Below are 25,628 nucleotides of genomic sequence, written 5' to 3' on the forward strand. Positions count from 1 at the left end.
AATGCCATGCATCTTTATCATTTGCAGCAACCTTTTGTGTGGCACCTTGTCAAAGGCTTTCTGGAAATGCAGATATACCACATCCATTGGCTCCCCGTTATCTACCGCACTGGTAATGTCCTCAAAAAATTCCACTAAATTAGTTAGGCACGACCTGGCCTTTATGAACCCTTGCTGCGTCTGCCCAATGGGGCACATTCCATCCAGATGCCTCGCTATTTCTTCTTTGATGATAGATTCCAGCATCTTCCCGACTACCGAAGGTAAGCTCACTGGCCTATAATTACCCGCTTCCTGCCTACCTCCTTTTTTAAAGAGTGGTGTTGCGTTTGCTAATTTCCAATCCGCCGGGACCACCCCAGAGTCTAGTGAAATTTGGTAAATTATCACTTCTGCATTTGCAATTTCCCTCGCCATCTCTTTTAGCACTCTGGGATGCATTATATCAGGGTCAGGAGACTTCTCTACCTTTAACCCCATTAGCTTGCCCATCACTACCTCCTTAGTGATAACAATCATCTCAAGGTCCTCACCCATCATAGCCTCATTTCTATCAGTCACTGGCATGTTATTTGTGTCTTCCACTGTGAAGACCGACCCAATAAACCTGTTAGTTCCTCAGCCATTTCCTCATCTCCCATTATTAAATATCCCTTCTCATTCTCTAAAGGACCAATATTTACCTTAACCACTCTTTTTTGTTTTATATATTTGTAGAAACTTTTACTATGTTTTTATATTCTGAGCAAGTTTACTCTCATAATGGGTCTTGCTCTTCTTCATAGCTTTTTTAGTAGCTTTCTGTTGCCCTCTAAAGATTTCCCAGTCCTCTAGTCTCCCACTAATCTTTGCCACTTTGTATGCTTTTTCTTTCAATTTGATACTCTCCCTTATTTCCTTAGATATCCACAGTCGAATTTCCCTCTTTCTACCGTCGTTCCTTCTTGTTGGTAATGGCCACTAAATCATAGTCATTCACGATGATTTGCACCATCAACTCATTTACCTTATTCCGAATACTACGAGCATTCAGATAAAGTACACTTATGTTGGCTTTAATACCTCTATTTTGAATCTTAACACCTCGATCAGTAACCGCTCCTAAGTTATATTTCCTCTTACCTTTTCTCCTAACTTTCCTTGTCATTGAACCTATATCTTCATGTAACAACCTGCCGCGTCGCTTACCATTTACGTTTTTACTTCCCGTTTTATTCCTTTTACTATTACTGGGCCTATTCACTGGGCTTCCCTCAGTCATTGTACCTTGTACTGTCGCCCTTCTTGATTTTTGTCTATGGCTCATCTGCCTTACACTTTCCCTTTTGTTTCTGTCCGTTTTACTACCTTCTGACTTCCTGCATTGGTTCCCATCCCCCTGCCACATTAGTTTAAACCCTCCCCAACAGCTCTAGCAAACACCCCCCCCCCCCCCCAGGACATCGGTTCCAGCCCTGCCCAGGTGTGGACCGTCCGGTTTGTACTGGTCCCACCTCCCCCAGAACCGGTTCCAATGCCCAGGAATTTGAAACCCTCCCTCTTGCACCATCTCTCGAGCCACGCATTCATCCTATCTATCCTGACATTCTTGCTCTGACTAGCTTGTGGCACAGTTAGCAATCCTGAGATTACTGCCTTTGAGGTCCTACGTTTTAATTTAACTCCTAACTCCCTGAATTCAGCTTGTAGGACCTTGTCCTGTTTTTTTACCTATATCGTTGGTGCCTATGTGCACGACAGCTGGCTGTTCACTCCTTCCTCCCCCCCCCCCCCCCAGAATGTCCTGCAGCCGCTCCGAGACATCCTTGACTTTTGCACCAGGGAGGCAACGTACCATCCTGGAGTCTCAATTGCGTCCACAGAACCGCCTGTCTATTCCCCTTACGATTGAGTCCCCTATCACTATAGCCCTGCCATTCTTCTTACTGCCCTGCTGCGCAGCAAAACCAGCCACGGTGCCATGAACCTGGCTCTGCTGCCTTCTCCTGGTGAGCCATCTCCCTCAACAGTATCCAAAGCGGTGTATCTGTTATGCAGAGATGACCGCAGGGGACGCCTGCACTGCCTTCCTACTCTTGCTCTGTCTTTTGGTCACCCATTTACTATCTCCCTTAGCAACCTTCACCTGCGGTGTGACCAACTCACTATACGTGCTATCCACGACGTCCTCAGCATCAAAGATGCTCCAAAGTGAGTCCATCCAAAGCTCCAGAGCCGTCAAGCGGTCCAACAGGAGCTGCAAGTGGACACACTTCTTGCACGTGAAGGAGCCAGGGACAGTGGACGTGTCCCTGAGCTCCCACATCGCACACAAGGAGCATGACACGGGTCTGGGATCTCCTGCCATGTCTTAAACCTTTGGTTAACTTCAACAACTACAATTTCAAAAAAAACACAAAGAAAAAAATAAATAAATATACTAATGAAAAGAAAAAAGAAAAACTACTTACTAGGGATAAAAAAGCACCTCCTCCCCACCCAGATTCAAATTCCCACCTAGCTTCAAATTCCCAAACTCACTCTTAGTTGTGTCTCGCCCTGGCTCACTGGAAGAACTCACTTGGAGTGAGTTACAAGTTGCTCTTTTAAATTGGCCTGAGTTAACTCCCCTCCCCCACCTGCTTTTAGATCAAAGTAGATTAAGGTGACTGACACTTAACTGCCAAACAGTTATTTGAGTGGGTGGGGCAGCCCTTGTTAACCTTCACTGCACAATTTTAGATGAATTTACCGATTGAATTTAATTCAAATTTACTTCAAATCCCACCTAGCTTCAAATTCCCAAACTCATTTAGCTGTGTCTTCTCTGGCTCACTGGGAGAACTCACTGTTGAGGCTGTTATTTTGTTATCTCTCGGGGCTCGGGTAGGGGCTTCCTGGGAGGATAGGTTTTGCTTCCTGGTCTCTCTTGTGCACAGGGATCTGGGAATGGATCGGATTCTTGTACCTTGGTGGATATCCTATGGTCCCTCCCAGGTGGTCGCCCTTTTGCTTATTGAGTGGCCCATTTTCCTCTTCAGTGGTGAGAGTTGTCATTTGAGAGTGGCACAGTGGTTAGAATTGCTACATCACAGCACCGGGGCCCATGTTAAATTTGGCCTTGTGTGACTGTGGCCACGCTAAGTTGCCCCTTAATTTAGAAAAAAAGAATTCTAAATGTACAAAATAAAAACAGTAGACCTCAGTAAGTGACTTGCTTGACTGAGATTGAAGTATATTTACAGCCCCAAAAAGTTACAGAAACAAGAACAAGAGGCTATCAAACAAATCATAAATTCTGAATGTTTGAAGTATTACTAATTTCAGCTTATTTCTGAAAATTTTAAAAGCAGACTACTGCAAGTCCTCTAACCCCATTTCATCTGAAGACTACACTTGGTTCTACATGTGTGATGCCACAGGAGATCTACTACTGAGATACAGTATCAAATTCACTATGAATGTCAGACATTCTTACTTGAGCATCACTATTCTGTGACAGTCACACCTATATGGTTCCACCACCATTAGATAGTTCTCGAGGAACTGTAGATGTCCTCCAGCATCACCAATGTAGTGAGGAAAATTTGCTTTGTTCTTGCTGCCTGCTGGCCAAGCCATGAGAGATCCACCAAGTCTTATGAATTTGGGATGGTATCAATACAGTCACATAACTTTAAACAAGGTGAATCCATCTTTATTAAATATAGAACAGATACTAATTGACAACAAATACTTCAGCCACAGAGAAAATAGCTGAACAGCATCAACTCTCATTCTGTTGGAGTGCAGTTGCCCATGTATCAGTAGAGGGTGGGTGTGGGAAGACCCAGCCCTGGGGAATACAGCTTCCATCCGGATGATCTTCTGGTACAAGATATCGATCCCATTCCTGTCTAACAAGGAGAGAAAAAAACATTAATCCCAATGACAGCTAATCACCGTACCCTCTATCTTTGGAACAGCATCATTATGCATTCATCGCAAATATAAATCAGCTCTGCCCTCTTCCGCTACTCAAACACCGCTTGCAATATAACTTCACATATTTCTGACAGGGGCGAAAACATTCTGCTTCATCTCAAGCAGAAAGAAATGGGATACCTAATTAATAAGAGGAAATACAACTATCTGGAGCACGGCAACCACAATGGTGGATTACTCTATCATTCCATTAGAAGGTAGAAAGGAGATGGCATGATCCTCTGCATGAAGAAACGGGGAACAAATAGGGCAACTCAATCCCCTGGAAATTAACACAAGAGTCTGGCAAATATTAAAATCTTATAAGTGACTCGTCTGTAAAAGAACCTATTTTTCAAAGACAGATGATAAATGAACTGCTGCAGAGAAATATCCTGGAACGATTAAGAGGTGGGGGTTTTGCCCGTCTCCAAGCACCAGCATCAGATGGCTAACAATTTCCGGTCTTGGTGGCTTCATTACTGCTATTTTTATAGTGCAAAACAATCACTGAGTGAAAATTATAGACCAATTTCTGTCACCACTTTAACTCCAAGGTACTGTACAAGCAAAGATTACTGCCCTCAGCTGCCATTTCTTTCCTCAGTTTATCCCATTCTACAGGAGCTGCTACAGTTCGTAAGATACATTTGGAAAGAGATATTATCATTAAAAATCTCAGTTATGTGAAATATTCAAACAGTTTGAGTAAACATTCTTTTTGTTCATCGATTTAGCGGCATTGATTACACACAATGATGCCACCTTATATGAATGCTTCAGACATTAGCATATTCATTAACCCTTACCTGATTTGCACAAGTACATGAGAAGAATGCTCAGCTTGCAGGTAATATTGGCGAAATGGCTGTAGTGGGTGGCCTGAAGGTAATTCTATTGAGTGAAGTAAAGCATAAAATTACTTTTTTGTTTTTCAGCATGCCATACTACAAAGTTACCTTAATGTGTTTATCACATTATATTAGGTTGGGTGAGGCGCCATGTGGCGCAGTGGATAGCACTGGGACTGCAGCGCTGAGGACCAAGGTTCGAATCCCGGCCTGGGTCACTGTCCGTGTGGAGTTTACACATTCTCCCCATGTCTGCATGGATTTCACCCCCACAATCCAAAGATGTGTAGGTTAGGTAGATTGGCCACACTAAATTGCCCCTTAATTGGAAAAAAAAAGATTGGGTACTCTAAATTTTTAAAAAAATATTAGATTGGGTGTTCCACTGAGGTCCAGTCGCACACTGGAGCTTTGTAAATGAAGTTTTTTTAAACAAGAGGGAGGAATAAATTTTACTTGTGACTGATGTAAAGCCATGTACCAAACAATCCAGATCCTCAATGATGTTTAAAAGTGAAACGGTCCTGTTAAAGAATCACTTTACGAACAAAAGGAAATTTAAAAAATAAATGTAACTCAACAATCACATAAAAGCTGATCTCTTCAGAGTGGTGGATTGTTCAGCATCAGAGGTAATGGTTGAGTGTTTATCCCTGAACTTCAGCTGGATGCTCCTTACACGTTATATTTGGGCTATTCTAACCAAATGAAAAATAATCTTTCAGTTTAACTGTTCCTCCAGTCATGAAACACTCTTAATTACAAGGAGTACTAATGCCTCCCATGAGCAAAGACAGGAAGGATAAAATTGTTCTCATGTACGTAAGCTCAGTGGGAGTCACAATTCTATTTGCAGTCCTACAGAGCCTGAGATTTGCTACAAGTTAGCAAAACACAGCAAATGTCAACTGGCATTGATGAATAGAAAATAAGCTAAATGTTATTGGTCATAAGGTTGTTTTATGGGCACCACTTGTTTTAATTAACTTTTGCCAGAAGCCCACATATTAACTAACATAAGAACATAAGAACTAGGAGCAGGAGTAGGCCATCTGGCCCCTCGAGCCTGCTCCGCCATTCAATGAGATCATGGCTGATCTTTTGTGGACTCAGCTCCACTTTCCGGCCCGAACACCATAACCCTTAATCCCTTTATTCTTCAAAAAACTATCTAACTTTACCGTAAAAACATTTAATGAAGGAGTCTCAACTGCTTCACTGGGCAAGGAATTCCATAGATTCACAACCTTTTGGGTGAAGAAGTTCCTCCTCCTTTTTTTAAAATATAAATTTAGTGTACCCAATTCAATTTATCCAATTAAGGGGCAATTTTAGCATGGCCAATCCACCTACCCTGCACATCTTTGGGTTGTGGGGGCGAAACCCACACAAACACAGGGAGAATGTGCAAACTCCACACGGACAGTGACCCAGAGCCGGGATGGAACCTGGGACGTCAGCGCCATGAGGCAGCAATGCTAACCACTGCACCATCGTGCTGCCCTACATATTAACCAACATATATAGCAATGTAGATGCTCCATCAAAAATGACGAGATTATCAGCAGGGTGGCGCAGTGGGTTAGCCCTGCTGCCTCACGGCGCCGAGGTCCCAGGTTCGATCCCGGCTCTGGGTCACTGTCCGTGTGGGTTTGCACATTCTGGATTGGCCACACTAAATTTTCCCTTAATTGTAAAAAATGAATTGGGTACTCTAAATTTATTTTTTTTAAATGACCAAATTATTGAGATATCCAAAAATCCACACATCAATCATTTAAGTTGTAAAATAACCATTTAAGCTGTAAAATAAAGTTGCAGTGTGCTCGTGTGAATGAATGTATGAATTAGGAGGTCATTCAGCCCTTCGAGGTTGCTCTGCCATTCATAAGATAGATCATGGCTAATCTGAGTGTGGCCTCAACTATACATTCCGCCTACTGCGAAAAATCTTTGATTCCCTTGTTCAAGGACCTAGCTACCTCAGCCTTAGAAATGTTAATTGACCCTGCCTCCACCACTCTCTGAGAAAGAAAGTTCTAAAGATTCACAGCCCTCTGAGAAACAATTTCTTGGTCTTAAATGGAAGATCCCTTATTTTTAAATGGTGTCCCTTATATCTAGTCTCTCCCACAAAGGGGAAAAATTCTTTCAGTGCTCACCCTGTCAAGTCCCCTCAGGATCTTCTATGTTTCAATAGGCTGACCTCTCAATTTTCTAAACTCTAATGGATATAGGCCCAGCCTGTCCAACCTTTCCTCGTAAGATAACGCACCTCACAAACTCAGTGAATCTTCTCTGTACTGCTTCCAACACATTTATATCCTTTCTTAAATAAGGAAACCAAAACCGAACATTACTACTCCAGATGTAGTCTCACCAACACCCTATACAATAGTAGCAAAATATTGTTACTTCCATATTTCATTCCTCTTGCAATAAAGAATATTTCAATAGCCTTCCGAATCTATCAACTCTGTGTATGTCCCTTTGCAGACTTCTTATGTCCTCTCCACAACTTACTTTTCGACCCATCTTTGCATGATCAGCAAATTTAGCAAACGTAGATTTGGTCATTTCATCCAAGTCATTGATAAACTGTAAATAGTTGAAGTCCCAGCACTGATCCCTGTGGCACTCTACTTGTCACATCTTGCCAACTTGAAAATGACCCATATATGCCTATTCTGTTTGTAGTTAGCTAACCAATCCTATCCATGATAATGTTACCACCTACATGAGCTTTTGCTTAGTAAACTTTGATATAGTAATAATCTTTATTGTCACAAGTAGGCTTGCATTAATACTGCAATGACGTTGCTGTGAAAAGCACCTAGTCGCCACATTCTGGAGCCTGTTCGGGTACACAGAGGGAGAATTCAGAATGTCCAAATTACCCAACACATCTTTTGGGACTTGTGGGAGGAAACCGGAGCACCCAAAGGAAACCCACGCAGACAAGGGAGAACGTGCAGACTCCGCATAGATAGCGACCCAAGCCAGGAATCGAACCTGGAACCCTGGCGCTGTGAAGCAACAGTGCAAACCACTGTGCTACCATGCCGCCCATGTGGCACCTTGTCAAATGTCTTTTGGAAATCTTTTTTAAAACAAAAATTCAGAGTACCCAATTCATTTTTTCCAATTAAGGGGCAATTTTAACGAGGCCAATCCACCTAGCCTGCACATCTTTGGGTTGTGACGGCGAAACCCACGCAAACACGTGGAGAATGTGCAAACTCCACACGGGCAATGACCCAGAGCCGGGATCGAACCTGGGACCTTGGCACTGTGAAGCAGCATAGCAAACCACTGCACCACCGTGCTGCCCTTACCTTTTGGAAATCTAAGTACTGCACATCCACAGGTTCCCCTTGACCTATGTTGCTTGTTACATCCTCAAAGTACTTCAATAAATTAGTCAAACACGATTTCCCTTTCACAAAGCCATGTTGACTCTGCCTGACTGCACTGAGATATTCTGAGTGCCCCGCTAAAACTTGAGTAATAATAAATTCTAGCAATTTCCCTACAACAGATGTTAAGCTAACTGGCCTATCATTTCCTGCTTTCTGTCTCCCTCCTTTCTTGGATAAGGAAGTCACATTCGCTATTTTCCAATCCAATGAGACCTTCCCAGAGGACTTTCCTACAATTTGATGCAACTCCTAGTAACACATTATAAAAATACAGTGCCCTCCAGGATATTTACATTCTATTAAAAACTCCCATCTTGGTTCTCAAGCCGATTGTTCTAATTGCTCAAAATGTTCTTAGAGGGGCGGCACGTGGCACAGTGATTAGCACTGCTGCCTACGGCGCTGAGGACCCGAGTTTGAATCCCGGCCCTGGGTCACTGTCCGTGTGGAGTTTGCATTCTCCCTGTGTCTGTGTGGGATTCACCCCCACAGCACAAAGATGTGCAGATTAGGTGGATTGGCCATACTAAATTGCCCCCTGATTGGAAAAGAAAATAATTGGGTACTCTAAATCTATTTTTAAAAATGTTCTTAGATCTGAAATTAGTTACATGTTTAGGTACATGCAGGTTAGGGTGTTTGCCAGGCGGCAGGTGGAGGGGTTCCACTTGCTGCCCCCACGTGGTGTACGGGACAGGGTGCTCTCGGGGGTGTGGGTTGGAGGAGGGAGGATTTCGGACATATATACCGTGTAATGCTGGAGGTAGACGAGGCCTCGGTGGAGGAGCTGAAGGGTTTGTGGGATGTGGCGTGTGTTATCTCTTTCCTTTCTGTTGTTTGTTTTTTTTGGTTTTCGATTTAGTAGATGCTTTTGTGGGGGGGGGGGGGGTTGTTCTTGGGTTTTTACAATGGTTATTCTGTTAATATTGTTTTGTTGTTTATATTTTGTGAAAATCTTAATAACATTTATTTATTAAAGAGAGATCTATAATTAGTTATGTAAAACAAATACTGCGTGGTAGCAAGTAACACAGTGGTTCCAGAATCAAACATTCTGTGTAACATTGTTTATGATATTTTAATATTGAATGTATATCTTGTACCATATCAGTGACCATACTTCAAAAGTACAAAAAGCACTTTGGGACATCCTGAAGTCATGGAAGGTTCTATCTGAATGCAAGTTTCTATTTTATTGATCTCATCTATAACTATATTTAAAAGTCATAACAAAACCTTCCAAGTTAGTCAGAAGAAAGACTTCAAGTAACTTTGCAAAACAAAATACCATGGATGTTGGGATACAAATGAAAATAAAAAATGCAGAAAATATTCAGCAGGCCTGGCAGCAGCTGTGGAGAAAAAAAAGTGTTAACATTTCAGGTGGATGACCTGGCATCAAGCTGAAACATTACAGTTGGAGAATCCTACGTTGGTCCTGTTACTAGCTCCTCAGTCAGACAAGGACCGATTGTCTAACTTGCTCACTAACATGATAATGCAGTTTGTTTTAATAATATGAATTTATTTATATTAGGGCGGAAAACAGAAACGCGAAAAACAAATACCTGGCTCTCCAAACATCATCAATTCCACTTCGCGTTGCTGTTTCTCTAGTTTCTCTCTCTCTTTTTTCAGCTTTTTCTCATTTTCTCTTTTTCTTTCTTCTTCTTGTTCTCCTTCCAGCATAACTCTCAAGGCTCTTTCTTCTGCATCATACAATTCACTGCGCTTTTTAATTAACTTTCTTAGCCTCTCAATATGATGTTCAAAGGTTTGATCGGCTGAAGGAGGAGGCTGAACACCTGTACAAACCACATAGCATTTGAGTCATCAGGTTGATTTCATTATACAGTTATATGAACTGCTACAAAATCTTCAGAAAACAGGGTTCGTTAGCTTGAGCCTTTACTTAGCAAACCGTTGCAATCTTTAACATCATTACAGTGTAATCTAGCACCACAATATTCTAAGATTCAGAATTTATCAAAGTCTATGCGTTTATTCCACCACGTTACAGAGAAGAAACAAATGTGTAAAACAACATTTCTACAAAGATTGCCAAAAACCTTTCCCTTTCAATCTTGCAGTAGGATAAAATACATCAGAACAAATTTGTTACTCAATCAGGTCAAGGTTTCTATTTGCTAAAACCTTCAAAATTCACTGTGACTTTCATTTTTTTTTTTTTTAAATAATTTTTATTGAATTTTTCAAAATACAAACATTTTAACCCCCCCTACATTTACATTTAAATTATAACAACACAAAGTCAAACCCCCCTACTTAACAAGAAAGAGAAAAAGAATCCCCCCCCCCCCCCCCCTACCCGCGCATCCCCCCCCCTCCCCCCCCGCCGGCGAACCGACAGTCAGACCAACTTATCATTTCTAGCAGCGTCCTCGGGCAGGCCTTGCCCGTGCCACCGCCGCTACCGTACTTCCTTCGTCGTTTTCCCCCCTCCCCCCCCCCCCCCTCCCCCCCTCCCGCCCTCCCCTCCCCTCCCGGGTTGCTGCTGTCATGGCCTCAGTTTCTATCTCTGATCCAAGAGGTCTAGGAAGGGTTGCCATCGCCTGGAAAACCCCTGCACCGACCCTCTCAGGGCGAATTTGATCCTTTCCAATTGGATAAAGTTTGCCATGTCGTTTAACCAGGTGTTAACACTCGGAGGCCTTTCGTCCCTCCACTGAATCAGGATCCTCCTCCGAGCCACCAAGGACGCAAAGGCTAATATTCCAGCCTCCCTCGCCTCCTGTACCCCCGGTTCCACCCCAACCCCGAAGATCGCAAGTCCCCATCCTGGCTTGACCCTGGACCCCACCACTCTCGACACCGTCCCTGCCACCCCCTTCCAGAACTCCTCCAGTGCCGGACATGCCCAAAACATATGTGCATGATTCGCAGGGCTTCCCGAACATCTAATACACCTGTCTTCACCCCCGAAAAACCGACTCATCCTTGTCCCCGTCATGTGGGCTCTATGCAGTACCTTAAATTGAATGAGACTTAGTCGCGCACATGACGACGACGAGTTAACCCTCTCCAGGGCGTCTGCCCATGTCCCGTCCTCTATCTGTTCCCCCAGCTCTAACTCCCACTTATCTTTCAGCTCCTCTACTGGTACCTCCTCCACCTCCTGCATAATCTTATAGATGTCCGAGATCTTCCCCTCCCCGACCCAGACCCCTGATAGCACCCTATCACTCACCCCCCTGTCGGGGAGCGCGGGGAACCCCGCTACCTGTCGTCTGGCAAATGCCTTCACTTGGAGGTACCTGAACGTGTTCCCCGGGGGGAGCCCAAATTTCTCCTCCAGCTCTCCCAGGCTCGCAAACCTCCCCTCTATAAACAAGTCCCTCAGTTGTCTAATACCCGCCCTCTGCCAGCTCTGGAATCCCCCTCCTGTGTTTCCCGGCGCAAATCTGTGGTTCCCTCTTAGTGGTGCCCCTATCAGACCTCCCACTTCCCCCCTGTGTCGCCTCCACTGCCCCCAGATCTTGAGGGTGGCCGCCACCACCGGGCTCGTGGTATACCTCGTGGGAGGGAGCGGCCATGGTGCCGTTACCAGTGCCCCTAAGCTTATGTTGCCGCAGGACGCCCTCTCCATGCGCTTCCAGGCTGCCCCCTCCCCTTCCATCATCCACTTTCGTACCATCGATGTATTTGCCGCCCAGTAATATCCTGAAAGGTTGGGTAACGCCAGCCCTCCACTATCCCTACTCCGCTCCAAAAAGACCCTTCTAACTCTCGGGGTGCCATGTGCCCACACATACCCCATGATACTACTCGTTACCTTCTTGAAAAAGGCCCTGGGGAGGAAGATGGGCAGACACTGGAACAAAAACAAGAACCTCGGGAGGACCGTCATTTTAACTGACTGCACCCTCCCTGCTAGCGACAGCGGCACCATGTCCCACCTCTTAAACTCCTCCTCCATCTGCTCCACCAGTCTGGAAAAGTTCAACTTGTGTAGGGTCCCCCAGTTCTTTGCCACCTGCACCCCCAAATACCTAAAACTTTTAACTGCTCTTTTGAAGGGGAGCCTCCCAATTCCCTCCCCTTGGTCTCCCGGGTGTATTACAAAGACCTCACTTTTCCCCAGATTTAATTTATATCCCGAAAAGTCCCCGAACTCCGCTAGTATCCCCATTACCTCCGGCATTCCCCCCTCCGGGTCTGCCACATACAACAACAAATCATCCGCATAGAGCGAGACCCGATGTTCCTCCCCTCCCCTTGTCAGTCCTCTCCACCCCCCTGAACCCCTCAGTGCCATCGCCAACGGCTCAATCGCTAATGCAAAGAGTAAGGGAGATAGGGGACATCCCTGCCTGGTACCTCGATGGAGCCCAAAATATTCTGACCTCCTCCCGTTTGTTACCACACTTGCCATCGGAGCTGAATAGAGCAGTTTTACCCACTTGATAAATCCCTCCCCAAACCCAAACCTTTCCAACGTCTCCCACAAGTATTCCCACTCCACCCTGTCAAATGCCTTCTCCGCGTCCAGCGCTACCACTATCTCCGCCTCCCCTTCCACTGCTGGCATCATAATCACATTTAACAATCTCCGAACATTTGTGTTAAGTTGGCGTCCCTTCACGAACCCCGTCTGGTCTTCATGGACTACCCCTGGCACACAGTCCTCTATCCTGGTTGCCAGGACCTTTGCTAACAGCTTGGCATCTACATTTAAGAGGGAGATAGGCCTGTAGGACCCGCACTGGACCGGGTCCTTGTCCCGCTTCAAAATCAAGGAGATCAGGGCCTGCGACATTGTTGGAGGCAGAACCCCCCCCTCGCGCGCCTCATTGAAGGCTCGCACCAGCACTGGACCCACCAAGTCCACAAATTTCCTGTAAAACTCCACCGGGAACCCATCCGGCCCCGGCGCCTTCCCCGCCTGCATCTGGCCTATCCCTTTAATTAGCTCCTGCAGCTCTATCGGCGCCCCCAACCCTTCCACCAGCTCCTCCTGTACCTTTGGGAACCCCAATTTGTCGAGAAAGTTCTTCATTCCCCCTCTCCTCTTCGGCGGTTCAGACCTATACAATTCCCTATAGAAGTCCCTAAAGACCCTATTCACCTCTTGCCCCTTCTGCACTACATCCCCACCCCTCTCTCTCACTCCCCCAATCTCTCTGGCTGCATCTCGCTTACGAAGCTGGTGTGCCAGCATCCTGCTCGCCTTTTCCCCGTACTCATACGCCGCACCCTGCGCCCTTCTCCACTGCATTTCCGCCTTCCTAGTGGTCAGTAGGTCGAACCTGGCCTGCAAGCTACGCCGCTCCCTTAATAGCCCCTCCTCTGGCGCCGCCGCATATTTCCTATCTACTTCTAGGAGCTCCCCCACCAGCCTCTCCCTTTCCTGCCTCTCCTTCCTCTCTCTGTGTGCCCTTATGGAGATCAGCTCTCCTCTAATCACTGCTTTCAAGGCCTCCCAGACCGTCCCCACCTGCACCTCACCTGTGTCATTCGTACCCAGATAGTTCTCAATGCCCGTTCTCACCCTTCTGCACACCTCTTCGTCCGCCAACAGCCCTACATCCAGGCGCCACAACGGGCGTTGGTCCCGCGCCTCCCCCATGTCCACGTCCACCCAATGTGGTGCATGGTCCGATATCGCAATGGCCGAGTACTCCGTGTCCTGCACTCTCGGTATCAGCCCCCTGTTCAATACGAAAAAATCGATCCTAGAGTACACTCTGTGGACGTGGGAGAAAAAAGAATACTCCCTCGCCCTAGGCCTACCAAATCTCCATGGGTCTACCCCTCCCATCTGCTCCATGAACCCCCTTAACACCTCTGCCGCTGCCGGCCTCCTATTCGTCCTGGAACTCGATCTATCCAGCCCAGGGTCTAACACCGTATTAAAGTCCCCTCCCATGATCAGGCCCCCTGCCTCCAGTCCCGGGATGAGGCCCAGCAGGCGCCTCATAAAACCCGCGTCGTCCCAGTTCGGGGCATACACATTTACCAGTACCACACTCTCTCCCTGCAGCCTACCCCTCACCATCACGTACCTGCCCTCCTTGTCTGCCACCACCTCTGCCGCCACAAACGACACTCTCTTTCCCACCAAAATCGCCACCCCCCGGTTCTTGATATCCAAGCCTGAGTGGAACACCTGTCCCACCCACCCCCTTCTCAGGCGGACCTGATCTGCTACCCTCAAATGAGTCTCCTGCAGCATTGCTACATCAGCCTTCAGTCCCTTCAGGTGTGAGAAGACCCTTGATCTTTTGACCGGCCCATTCAGCCCCCTTACGTTCCACGTGATCAATCGGGTCGCAGAGCGACCCGTCCCTACTCCCTGTCGATTAGCCATGTCTTGTCCCTTGCTCGCCCCGGGTCATCCCTTCTTTTCTGACCCGCTTCCCATAGCGATGGCCCCCCCCCCACCCCCCCCGGCTCTCCCCTTCTCGTCCCTGGTCTTTCTAGCAGCAACCCGGTGTCCCCCCCCAGTCCCCTCCCCTTCCCCACCCCCCCCCCCCCCCCCCCCTGGCTAGGACCCCTCCTAGCCGCGATGTACCCCACATCGTACTCCCGAGAGTCAGCTGGTCTCCGCTGACCCGGCTGCTCCTGCCACATTCCGACTCCTCCCGGTTCACCCCATCTGCGCCCGTGAAAGATCCCCTTAAAACCCCCGAGAAAGACCCGCATAATCAACCCGCTCCCCCCCGTCCCGTCTCCCCAACTTAACGCTATAAATACAAATACCCAATGGCAACTAAATACATAAATACTTAACTACATACTTAAATAACAAAATAATTAACTAACTATCAACTAACCGCGTGCCCAACCATCACCCTCCATCAAACAGTATAAATAACCGCAGATAACCATAACCCGAAAAGAAAAAAAAGAACCAAAAAACCCCCCCAAGCACCCAAAGAAAAAGGGTAGGAGGGGTAAATAACTAAGGGAAATTGGAAACGGGAAAAAACACCCCATAAGAAGCCAACGACCCACAATAGAGATTTCAACAGTACAAATATACAGAAACACCCAACAACTCGAAACCTTCAAATATTCAGAAAAGTCAACCGTTCGAGAAAAAACACCCCAAACACTCCACGAAACTGTTACCCAGTTCCGACCTGGCCTGAAAAAGAAAAGGGCCACTTGCACAATCAAGAGTCCCCCGGCGGCTACGACCGCCGGTGCTCCCAGGTTTTAGTTCGTGTCCAACTTTTCCTCTTGTACAAAGGTCCAGGCCTCCTCTGGGGACTCGAAATAATGATGTTGGTCCTTGTAGGTGACCCACAAGCGCGCCGGTTGCAACATTCCAAATTTGATCTTTTTCGCGTGTAGCACCGCCTTTGTCCGGTTGTACCGGGCCCGCCGCTTTGCCACCTCCGCACTCCAGTCCTGGTACACCCTTACCGTCGAGTTCTGCCACTTGCTGCTTTTCTCCCTTTTAGCCCACCTCAGGACTTTCTCTCGATCACTTAGCCGCTGGAACCGCACCAGCACCGCCCTCGGGGGCTCGTTTGCCCTAGGCCTCCTGGCCATGACCCGGTATGCCTCTTCCAATTCCAGGGGCGCCGGACCGGCCCCTTCCCCCATCAGGGAGCTCAACATCTCCGCCACATATCCCGGGAGATCCGACCCCTCCAGGCCTTCTTCCAGGCCCAGGATCCTCAAATTTTTCCTCCTCATCCGAGTGTCCAGCTCCTCGAAGCGGCTCTGCCACTTCGTGTGGAGTGCCTCGTGCGCCTCCACCTTTGCCCCGATGACTGTGGCCTCCTCCTCCCTCGCGGCCATCTCCTGCTGCAGATCTTTAATCGACGCCTCTTGGATCGCCTGGGCTCCCACCAACCTGGTGGCCGTCGCGTTCATGGACTCTAAGAGTTCCACTTTCATCTCCGTGAAAAAACGGAGGAGAGCGGCCTGCTGCTCCTCCGCCCATTTCTTCCACTCCTCCGGTGCACCGCCGGCCGCCATTTTGATTTTCTTCCCCCGCTTTTTTTGGGGAGCTGCTGCCGTTTTTCTTGCCGCTCCGCTCCGGGTACCGACCATAAAATCGGTCTAGTTCTCCTCAGGGGACCTTCCCCCACCGGGATTCGTTTTTTCAGCGCCGTTGGGGCCCTCCAATTGGCCCAAAAACACCTTTGTTGCAGGAGCTTCCAAATGTGCGGCTTAGCTAGTCATAGCCGCAACCGGAAGTCTTATATATATTATTGATGGTCAGATGTTGGAGACAGGAGTCCTGTGACTTTCATAAGCAGCGCAGACGCCGGGCTGTCACCGGCAGCGCAGACGCCGGGCTGTCACCGGCAGCGCAGACGCCGGGCTGTCACCGGCAGCGCAGACGCCGGGCTGTCACCGGCAGCGCAGACGCCGGGCTGTCACCGGCAGCGCAGACGCCGGGCTGTCACCGGCAGCGCAGACGCCGGGCTGTCACCGGCAGCGCACGACCGGGCTGTCACCGCAGCGCAGACGCCGGCTGTCACCGGCAGCGCAGACGCCGGGCTGTCACCGGCAGCGCAGACGCCGGGCTGTCACCGGCAGCGCAGACGCCGGGCTGTCACCGGCAGCGCAGACGCCGGGCTGTCACCGGCAGCGCAGACGCCGGGCTGTCACCGGCAGCGCAGACGCCGGGCTGTCACCGGCAGCGCAGACGCCGGGCTGTCACCGGCAGCGCAGACGCCGGGCTGTCACCGGCAGCGCAGACGCCGGGCTGTCACCCGCAGCGCAGACGCCGGGCTGTCACCCGCAGCGCAGACGCAGGGCTGTCACCCGCAGCGCAGACGCAGGGCTGTCACCCGCAGCGCAGACGCAGGGCTGTCACCGCAGCGCAGACGCAGGGCTGTCACCCGCAGCGCAGACGCAGGGCTGTCACCCGCAGCGCAGACGCAGGGCTGTCACCCGCAGCGCAGACGCAGGGCTGTCACCCGCAGCGCAGACGCAGGGCTGTCACCCGCAGCGCAGACGCAGGGCTGTCACCCGCAGCGCAGACGCAGGGCTGTCACCCGCAGCGCAGACGCAGGGCTGTCACCCGCAGCGCAGACGCAGGGCTGTCACCCGCAGCGCAGACGCAGGGCTGTCACCCGCAGCGCAGACGCAGGGCTGTCACCCGCAGCGCAGACGCAGGGCTGTCACCCGCAGCGCAGACGCAGGGCTGTCACCCGCAGCGCAGACGCAGGGCTGTCACCCGCAGCGCAGACGCAGGGCTGTCACCCGCAGCGCAGACGCAGGGCTGTCACCCGCAGCGCAGACGCAGGGCTGTCACCCGCAGCGCAGACGCAGGGCTGTCACCCGCAGCGCAGACGCAGGGCTGTCACCCGCAGCGCAGACGCAGGGCTGTCACCCGCAGCGCAGACGCAGGGCTGTCACCCGCAGCGCAGACGCAGGGCTGTCACCCGCAGCGCAGACGCAGGGCTGTCACCCGCAGCGCAGACGCAGGGCTGTCACCCGCAGCGCAGACGCAGGGCTGTCACCCGCAGCGCAGACGCAGGGCTGTCACCCGCAGCGCAGACGCAGGGCTGTCACCCGCAGCGCAGACGCAGGGCTGTCACCCGCAGCGCAGACGCAGGGCTGTCACCCGCAGCGCAGACGCAGGGCTGTCACCCGCAGCGCAGACGCAGGGCTGTCACCCGCAGCGCAGACGCAGGGCTGTCACCCGCAGCGCAGACGCAGGGCTGTCACCCGCAGCGCAGACGCAGGGCTGTCACCCGCAGCGCAGACGCAGGGCTGTCACCCGCAGCGCAGACGCAGGGCTGTCACCCGCAGCGCAGACGCAGGGCTGTCACCCGCAGCGCAGACGCAGGGCTGTCACCCGCAGCGCAGACGCAGGGCTGTCACCCGCAGCGCAGACGCAGGGCTGTCACCCGCAGCGCAGACGCAGGGCTGTCACCCGCAGCGCAGACGCAGGGCTGTCACCCGCAGCGCAGACGCAGGGCTGTCACCCGCAGCGCAGACGCAGGGCTGTCACCCGCAGCGCAGACGCAGGGCTGTCACCCGCAGCGCAGACGCAGGGCTGTCACCCGCAGCGCAGACGCAGGGCTGTCACCCGCAGCGCAGACGCAGGGCTGTCACCCGCAGCGCAGACGCAGGGCTGTCACCCGCAGCGCAGACGCCGGGCTGTCACCCGCAGCGCAGGGCCGGGCTGTCACCCGCAGCGCAGACGCCGGGCTGTCACCCGCAGCGCAGGGCCGGGCTGTCACCCGCAGCGCAGGGCCGGGCTGTCACCCGCAGCGCAGGGCCGGGCTGTCACCCGCAGCGCAGGGCCGGGCTGTCACCCGCAGCGCAGGGCCGGGCTGTCACCCGCAGCGCAGGGCCGGGCTGTCACCCGCAGCGCAGGGCCGGGCTTTCACCCGCAGCGCAGGGCCGGGCTGTCACCCGCAGCGCAGGGACCGGGCTTTCACCGCAGCGCAGGACCGGGGCTTTCACCCGCAGCGCAGGACCGGGCTTTCACCCGCAGCGCAGGACCGGGCTTTCACCCGCAGCGCAGGACCGGGCTTTCACCCGCAGCGCAGGACCGGGCTTTCACCCGCAGCGCAGGACCGGGCTTTCACCCGCAGCGCAGGACCGGGCTTTCACCCGCAGCGCAGGACCGGGCTTTCACCCGCAGCGCAGGACCGGGCTTTCACCCGCAGCGCAGGACCGGGCTTTCACCCGCAGCGCAGGACCGGACTTTCACCCGCAGCGCAGGACCGGGCTTTCACCCGCAGCGCAGGACCGGGCTTTCACCCGCAGCGCAGGACCGGGCTTTCACCCGCAGCGCAGGGCTTTCACCCGCAACGCAGGGCTTTCACCCGCAGCGCAGGGCTTTCACCCGCAACGCAGGGCTTTCACCCGCAACGCAGGGCTTTCACCCGCAACGCAGGGCTTTCACCCGCAACGCAGGGCTTTCACCCGCAACGCAGGGCTTTCACCCGCAACGCAGGGCTTTCACCCGCAACGCAGGGCTTTCACCCGCAACGCAGGGCTTTCACCCGCAGCGCAGGACTTTCACCCGCAACGCAGGACTTTCACCCGCAACGCAGGACTTTTATCCGTAACACAGGACTTGTGCAAAAACAGATCAGCACATTTTGCAATTATTAGTCTATCTACAGAGATTGTGTTCATCTTTACATGTTGCATAAAATCACATGAACTAAATGCCGCATCAAACAAAAGATCTGGCTTTTTCAAAATACTGTAGGCTCTTAACTTTGCAAGTCGAAAACCAGCTGTAGACAAATATTACCAATCATACATTACATTTACTTCCAAAAGCGAAAAAAATTGTTTTGAATTATATTTTTCCATATAGAATATATTTTTTAAAATTTTAATTCATTCAAATGTTTGCAGGATGAATTTTAATTTAATGAACAAGTGGTGTGAACTTGTTCTGTTAACTAGACACCTATCTGGTAGGCAAGGGGTTAAAAGATAGAGATAGAGAAATACAGCACAGAACAGGCCCTTCGGCCCACGATGTTGTGCCGAACTTTTGTCCTTAGTTAATCATAGATCATAGAATTTTGGGCACTAAGGGCAATTTATCATGGCCAATCCACCCAACCTGCACATCTTTGGACTGTGGGAGGAAACCGGAGTACCCGGAGGAAACCCACGCACACACGGGGAGGATGTGCAGACTCCACACAGACAGTAACCCAAGCCGGAATCGAACCTGGGACCCTGGGGCTGTGAGGCAATTGTGCTAACCACAATGCTACCATGCTGTAGACTATAGTCTACCTATAGTAAGGCTATAGACTACATGTACAGGGGTCCGCTACAGTCTATGTTCTACAAGGTCTTCGGAAGAAACAGGATTAATGAGGCCTATTATTGTGTGCAAAATGCAAGTGAATAGTACAACAGGAAAATGAATATGCTTGCAGGGTGAGGTTTTACGTGCTAAATCGTCTCGTCTCACTTCTGAACACTGGTGTGCACTTATGTACATTATGCATTTGTTTTTAAGATGCACTGGAGTTAAACATTCCAATGCAAGTGCACAACATTCGAAGGACACAGGTGTAACTTGTGTTCTCTGGGGTACAGTCATTTTGCCATTCCAACAATTGAAAGCTATTTGCATCCTTGTGAAAATATCAGTACTTATGTTTGTATATATTTAGTACCATGTTTGCAGAAAAGTGAAAGGATAACTTGTGAAATTGGCTAGTTATTGCTGAGATCAACTTACCAAACTATAATCTTACAGTATTGTGACTTAATACATGTTTTAACCAGGATTCAGTAAAACATTGTAAAACTCTACGCTGCAGGGCGGCACAGTGGTACAGTACTTAGCACTGCTGACTCAAGGCGTTCGATCCCAGCCCTGGGTCACTGTCCGTGTGGAGTTTGCGCATTCTCCCCATATCTGCTTGGGTCTCATCCCCACAACCCAAAAGATGCGCTGGGTAGGTGAATTGGCCACGCTAAATTGCCCGTTAATTGGAAAAAAAATAATTGGGTATTCTAAAAAAAAAAATCTTTTTTTTAAAAACGCTACGCTGCAACCTTTTGTGTGAATATGAGTGCAAGGTGATAACATTCTCTGGGAAATGACCTGTCAAAAAGTCAAATGGAGTGGTTGAGGCAGAGAGCATCTTTTAAGAGGACAGCAGATAAACATTTGAAAGAACAAAATAAGGGACAATGCCGAGAGCAGTCGGGTTAGTTCTGGATTGTTTTAGCAAACAACCAGCACAAATAGATGGCTGAACTATGACTTTTTATGTTGTGAACAGCAGTGCTTTATACAAACATAGGAAATAGGAGAACTAGGCCATTTGGCCCCTCAAACCTGCTCCACCATTCAATACGATCATGGCTGATAAAGTTTGTGTTTCGAATCCCACATTCCCATCTATCCCCGATAACTTTTTCTTCCCTTGCCTATCAAGAAACTATCTACCCCTGCCTTAAAAATATTCAATGACTGTTTCCACTGCCTTCTGAGGCAGTGTTCCAAAGTCGTGCAGCACTCAGAATTCTCCTCATGTCTGTGATAAAAGGGCAACCCCTAATTTTAAATAGTGCCCCCTAGTTCTGGATCCACCCACAAGAGGAAACCTCCTCTCCATGTTCACCATGACAATACATTTTATGTTTTTTAATCAAATCACCGTCACTCTTTAAACAAGTCCAGTTCGTCTAACCTTTCCTCATAAGACATTCCGCTTCATTTATCAATCTAGTAAACCTCCGACTTCCGGTTGCGGCTATGACCAGCTAAGTCGCACGTTTGGCTGCTCCTGCTACAAAGGTGTTTTCGGGCCGATTGGAGGGCCCCAACGGCGCTGTAAGGACAAATCCCGGTGGGGGAAGGCTCCCTGAAGAGAACCAGACCAACTTTATGGTCGGTACCCGGAGTGGGGTGGTAAAGAAAGCAACAGCAGCTCCCAAAAAAAAGCGGGGGAAGAAGACCAAAATGGCGGCCGGTGGCGCACCCGAGGAATGGAGGAAATGGGCGGAGGAGCAGCAGGCCGCTCTCCTGCGCTTCTTTACGGAGCTGAAAATGGAGCTCTTGGAGTCAATGAATGCGACGACCACCAGGCTGATGGGAGCCCAGGCGACCCAAGAGGCGTCGATTCGGGAGCTGCAACAGGAGATGACTGTGAGGGAGGAGGAGGCCACGGTCCTCGTGGGAAAGGTAGAGGTGCACGAGGCACTCCACCTGAAATGGCAGAGCCGTTTTGAGGAGCTGGATACCCGAATGAGGCGGAAGAACCTGAGGATCTTGGGCCTGGCAGAAGGCCTGGAGGGGTCAGACCTCCCGGGATATGTAGCAGAAATGCTGAGCTCCCTGATGGGGGCAGGGGCCGTCCCTTCGCCCCTGGAGCTGGAAGAGGCCTACAGGGTCATGGCTAGGAGGCCAAGAGCAAATGAGCCCCCGAGGGCGGTGCTGGTGCGGTTCCAGCGACTCAGCGACCGTGAGAGAGTGCTGGAGTGGGCCAAGAGGGAAAGGAGCAGCAAGTGGGAGAATTCGACGGTGAGGGTCTACCAGGACTGGAGTGCGGAGGTGGCAAAGCGGCGGGCCCGGTACAACCGGACGAAGGCGGTGCTACATGCAAAACGGATCAGGTTCGGAATGCTGCAGCCAGCGCGCTTGTGGGTCACCTACAGGAACCAACACCACTATTTTGAGTCCCCAGAGGAGGCGTGGGCCTTTGTACAGGAAGAGAAACTGGACTCGAATTAGACCCAGGGGATACTTGGCGGCCGTAGCCGCTCGGGTACTTTCAGCTGAATTCTTTGTTTGGATTTTGAACTCTTGCTGTGGTTTTTCTTCTGATGTTTTTTCCCCCTTTGCCAACTTCCCTTAGTTATTGTTATTGTGGTTATTCATGGTTATTTATGGTTATTTATGGTGTTTGGTAGAGGGCGACTGTTAAGTACATTGTTATTTGTTGTCTATCTGTTATTTATAATGTTAAGTTGGGGAGGTGGGACGGGGGGGGGAGAGCAGATCGGGGATATGGGCCCCTAGGGGGGGTTCTTTTACAGGCATGGACGGGGACGGGGGTGGAACTGAAGATGGCGGGGTGGGGTGTGGCAGGGCGAAAGCGCGGGCTTTCCTCTGTTTTCCCGCGCGCGGGGCAGAGGAGGGGGGAGGGGAGGAGTGCGGGGCGTGGCTAGCAATGGCGACCTTTCCCGCGCTGGAGCGGGGCCAGGGAGGAGTGGCAAGGGGGGGGAGGCCCCCCCCCCGAGCCGGGGGGAGTCGGAGTGTGGCAGGAGCAGCCGGGTCAGCGTGAACCAGCTGACTTACGGGAGTACGATGGAGGGTACATCGCGGCTAGGAGGGGTCCTAGCCTGGGGGGGGGGGGGGAGGGGGGTTAGGGAGGGACACCGGGTTGCTGCTGAAAAGACCAGAAACGGGAAGTGGAGGACTGGAGAGGTGGGGGGAGGGGGACATCGCCATGGGGAGCGGGTCAGAAGGGGAGGGTCGACCCGGGGCGAGCAGGGAACAGGACATGGCTAATCGGCAGGGGAAGGGGGCGGGTCGTCCCGCGACCCGGCTGATCACTTGGAACGTGAGGGGGTTGAATGGGCCGGTCAAGAGATCAAGGGTATTCTCACACCTGAAGGGACTGAAGGCTGATGTAGCAATGTTACAGGAGACCCATTTGAAGGTAGTGGACCAGGTTCGCCTGAGAAGGGGGTGGGTGGGACAGGTGTTCCACTCTGGATTGGACGCAAAGAACCGGGGGGTGGCGATTCTGGTGGGAAAGAGGGTGTCGTTCGTGGCGGAGGAGGTGGTGGCGGATAAGGAGGGTAGGTATGTGATGGTGAAGGGTAAGCTGCAGGGGGAGAAAGTGGTGATGGTCAACGTATATGCCCCGAACTGGGATGACGCGGGTTTTATGAGGCGCCTATTGGGCCTCATTCCGGGACTGGAGGCAGGGGGCTTGATCATGGGGGGGGACTTTAACACAGTGCTGGACCCCGGGCTAGACAGATCGAGCTCAAGGACCAATAGGAGGCCGGCAGCGGCAGAAGTGCTGAGGGGGTACATGGAGCAGATGGGAGGAGTAGACCCATGGAGGTTTGGTAGGCCGAGGGCGAGGGAGTATTCCTTTTTCTCCCACGTCCATAGAGTGTACTCCAGAATCATTTCTTCGTGTTGAGCAGGGGGCTGATCCCGAGGGTACGGGAAGCTGAGTACTCGGCCATTGCGATCTCTGATCATGCACCGCATTGGGTGGATGTGGAAATGGGGGAGGCGCGGGACCAGCGCCCGCTGTGGCGGCTGGATGTGGGGCTGTTAGCGGACGACGAGGTGTGTAAAAGGGTCCGGAAGAGCATTGAGAGCTATCTGGACTTGAATGACACGGGTGAGGTGCAGGTGGGGATGGTCTGGGAGGCCCTGAAGGCAGTGATCAGGGGAGAGCTGATCTCCATAAGGGCGCACAGAGAAAGAAAGGAGAGGCAGGAGAGGGAGAGGCTGGTGGGGGAGCTATTGGAAGTGGATAGGAGATATGCGGAGGCACCAGAGGAGGGGCTGCTGGGAGAACGGCGCAGCCTGCAGGTCAAGTTCGACCTGCTGACCACCAGGAAGGCAGAGACGCAGTGGAGAAGGGCACAGGGCGCGGTCTATGAGTATGGGGAAAAGGCGAGCAGGATGCTGGCACACCAGCTTCGCAAACGAGATGCGGCTAGGGAGATTGGGGGAGTGAAGGAGAGGGGCGGGAAGGTAGTGCAGAAGGGGCAAGAAGTGAACGGGGTCTTCAGGGATTTTTACAAGGAGTTGTATCGGTCTGAGCCGCCGACGAGGAGAGGGGGAATGGAGGACTTCCTAAACAAATTGAGGTTCCCAAGGGTCCAGGAGGGGCTGGTAGAAGGGCTGGGGGCGCCAATAGGGCTAGAGGAGCTAGTCAAGGGAATAGGTCAGATGCAAGCGGGGAAGGCGCCGGGGCCAGATGGGTTCCCGGTGGAATTCTATAAGAAAAATGTGGACTTGGTGGGACCGGTACTGGTACGAGCCTTTAATGAGGCGCGAGAGGGGGGGGTTCTGCCCCCGACAATGTCGCAGGCTCTGATCTCCCTGATATTGAAGCGGGATAAAGACCCCGTGCAGTGCGGGTCCTACAGGCCTATCTCGCTTCTGAACGTGGATGCCAAGTTGCTGGCAAAGATCCTGGCAGCTAGAATAGAGGATTGTGTGCCAGGGGTAATCCATGAGGACCAGACGGGGTTCGTGAAGGGGCGGCAGCTCAACACGAACGTGCGGAGATTGCTGAATGTAATTATGATGCCGGCAGTGGAGGGGGAGGCTGAGATAGTGGTAGCGCTGGACGCGGAGAAAGGCATTCGATAGGGTGGAGTGGGAGCACCTGTGGGAGACGTTGGAACGGTTTGGGGAAGGGTTTATTAAGTGGGTGAAGTTGCTCTACTCGGCCCCGACGGCGAGTGTAGTGACAAACGGGAGGAGGTCGGAGTATTTCGGGCTCCACCGAGGGACCAGGCAGGGATGTCCCCTATCCCCCCTACTTTTCGCACTGGCGATTGAACCGTTGGCGATGGCACTGAGGGGTTCAGGGGGGTGGAGAGGACTGACATGGGGAGGGGAGGAACATCGAGTATCGCTGTATGCGGATGATCTACTGCTGTACGTGGCAGACCCAGAAGGGGGAATGCCGGAGATAATGGAACTATTAGCAGAGTTTGGGGACTTTTCGGGGTACAAACTAAATTTGGGCAAAAGCGAGGTTTTTGTGATACACCCGGGGGACCAGGGAGAGGGTATTGGGAGACTCCCCTTCAAGCGAGCAGGAAAGAGCTTTAGGTACTTAGGGGTGCAGGTGGCAAGGAACTGGGGGACCCTCCACAAGTTGAACTTTTCCAGGCTGGTGGAACAGATGGAGGAGGAATTTAAGAGGTGGGACATGGTACCGTTGTCGCTGGCGGGGAGGGTGCAGTCAATCAAAATGACGGTCCTCCCAAGGTTCTTGTTTTTATT

The 25,628-nt window shown here is 51.2% G+C and overlaps 1 protein-coding gene across 2 annotated transcripts in view; it reads right to left on the reverse strand.

Moving 5' to 3' along the window:
• Window positions 1–3,654: 3,654 nt before the first annotated feature.
• pdcd7 (programmed cell death 7) overlaps window positions 3,655–25,628 on the reverse strand; it is a 34,413-nt gene continuing 12,439 nt past the window's right edge. The window contains exons 3-5 of one of the 2 annotated variants that reach the window (XM_038813397.1): window positions 9,781–10,017; window positions 4,752–4,836; window positions 3,655–3,875 (exon numbers count right to left, since the gene is read on the reverse strand). In XM_038813397.1, coding sequence (XP_038669325.1) covers window positions 3,746–3,875; window positions 4,752–4,836; window positions 9,781–10,017 — 452 coding nt within the window. In that variant the 3' untranslated portion in view covers window positions 3,655–3,745. Of the gene's footprint in view, window positions 3,876–4,751; window positions 4,837–9,780; window positions 10,018–25,628 lie in introns of those variants that run through there. The other variant, XM_038813398.1, reaches the window with a different exon arrangement.

The sequence above is a fragment of the Scyliorhinus canicula genome, chromosome 12 (genome assembly GCF_902713615.1).
Source record: "Scyliorhinus canicula chromosome 12, sScyCan1.1, whole genome shotgun sequence".
Lineage (NCBI taxonomy): Eukaryota > Metazoa > Chordata > Chondrichthyes > Carcharhiniformes > Scyliorhinidae > Scyliorhinus > Scyliorhinus canicula.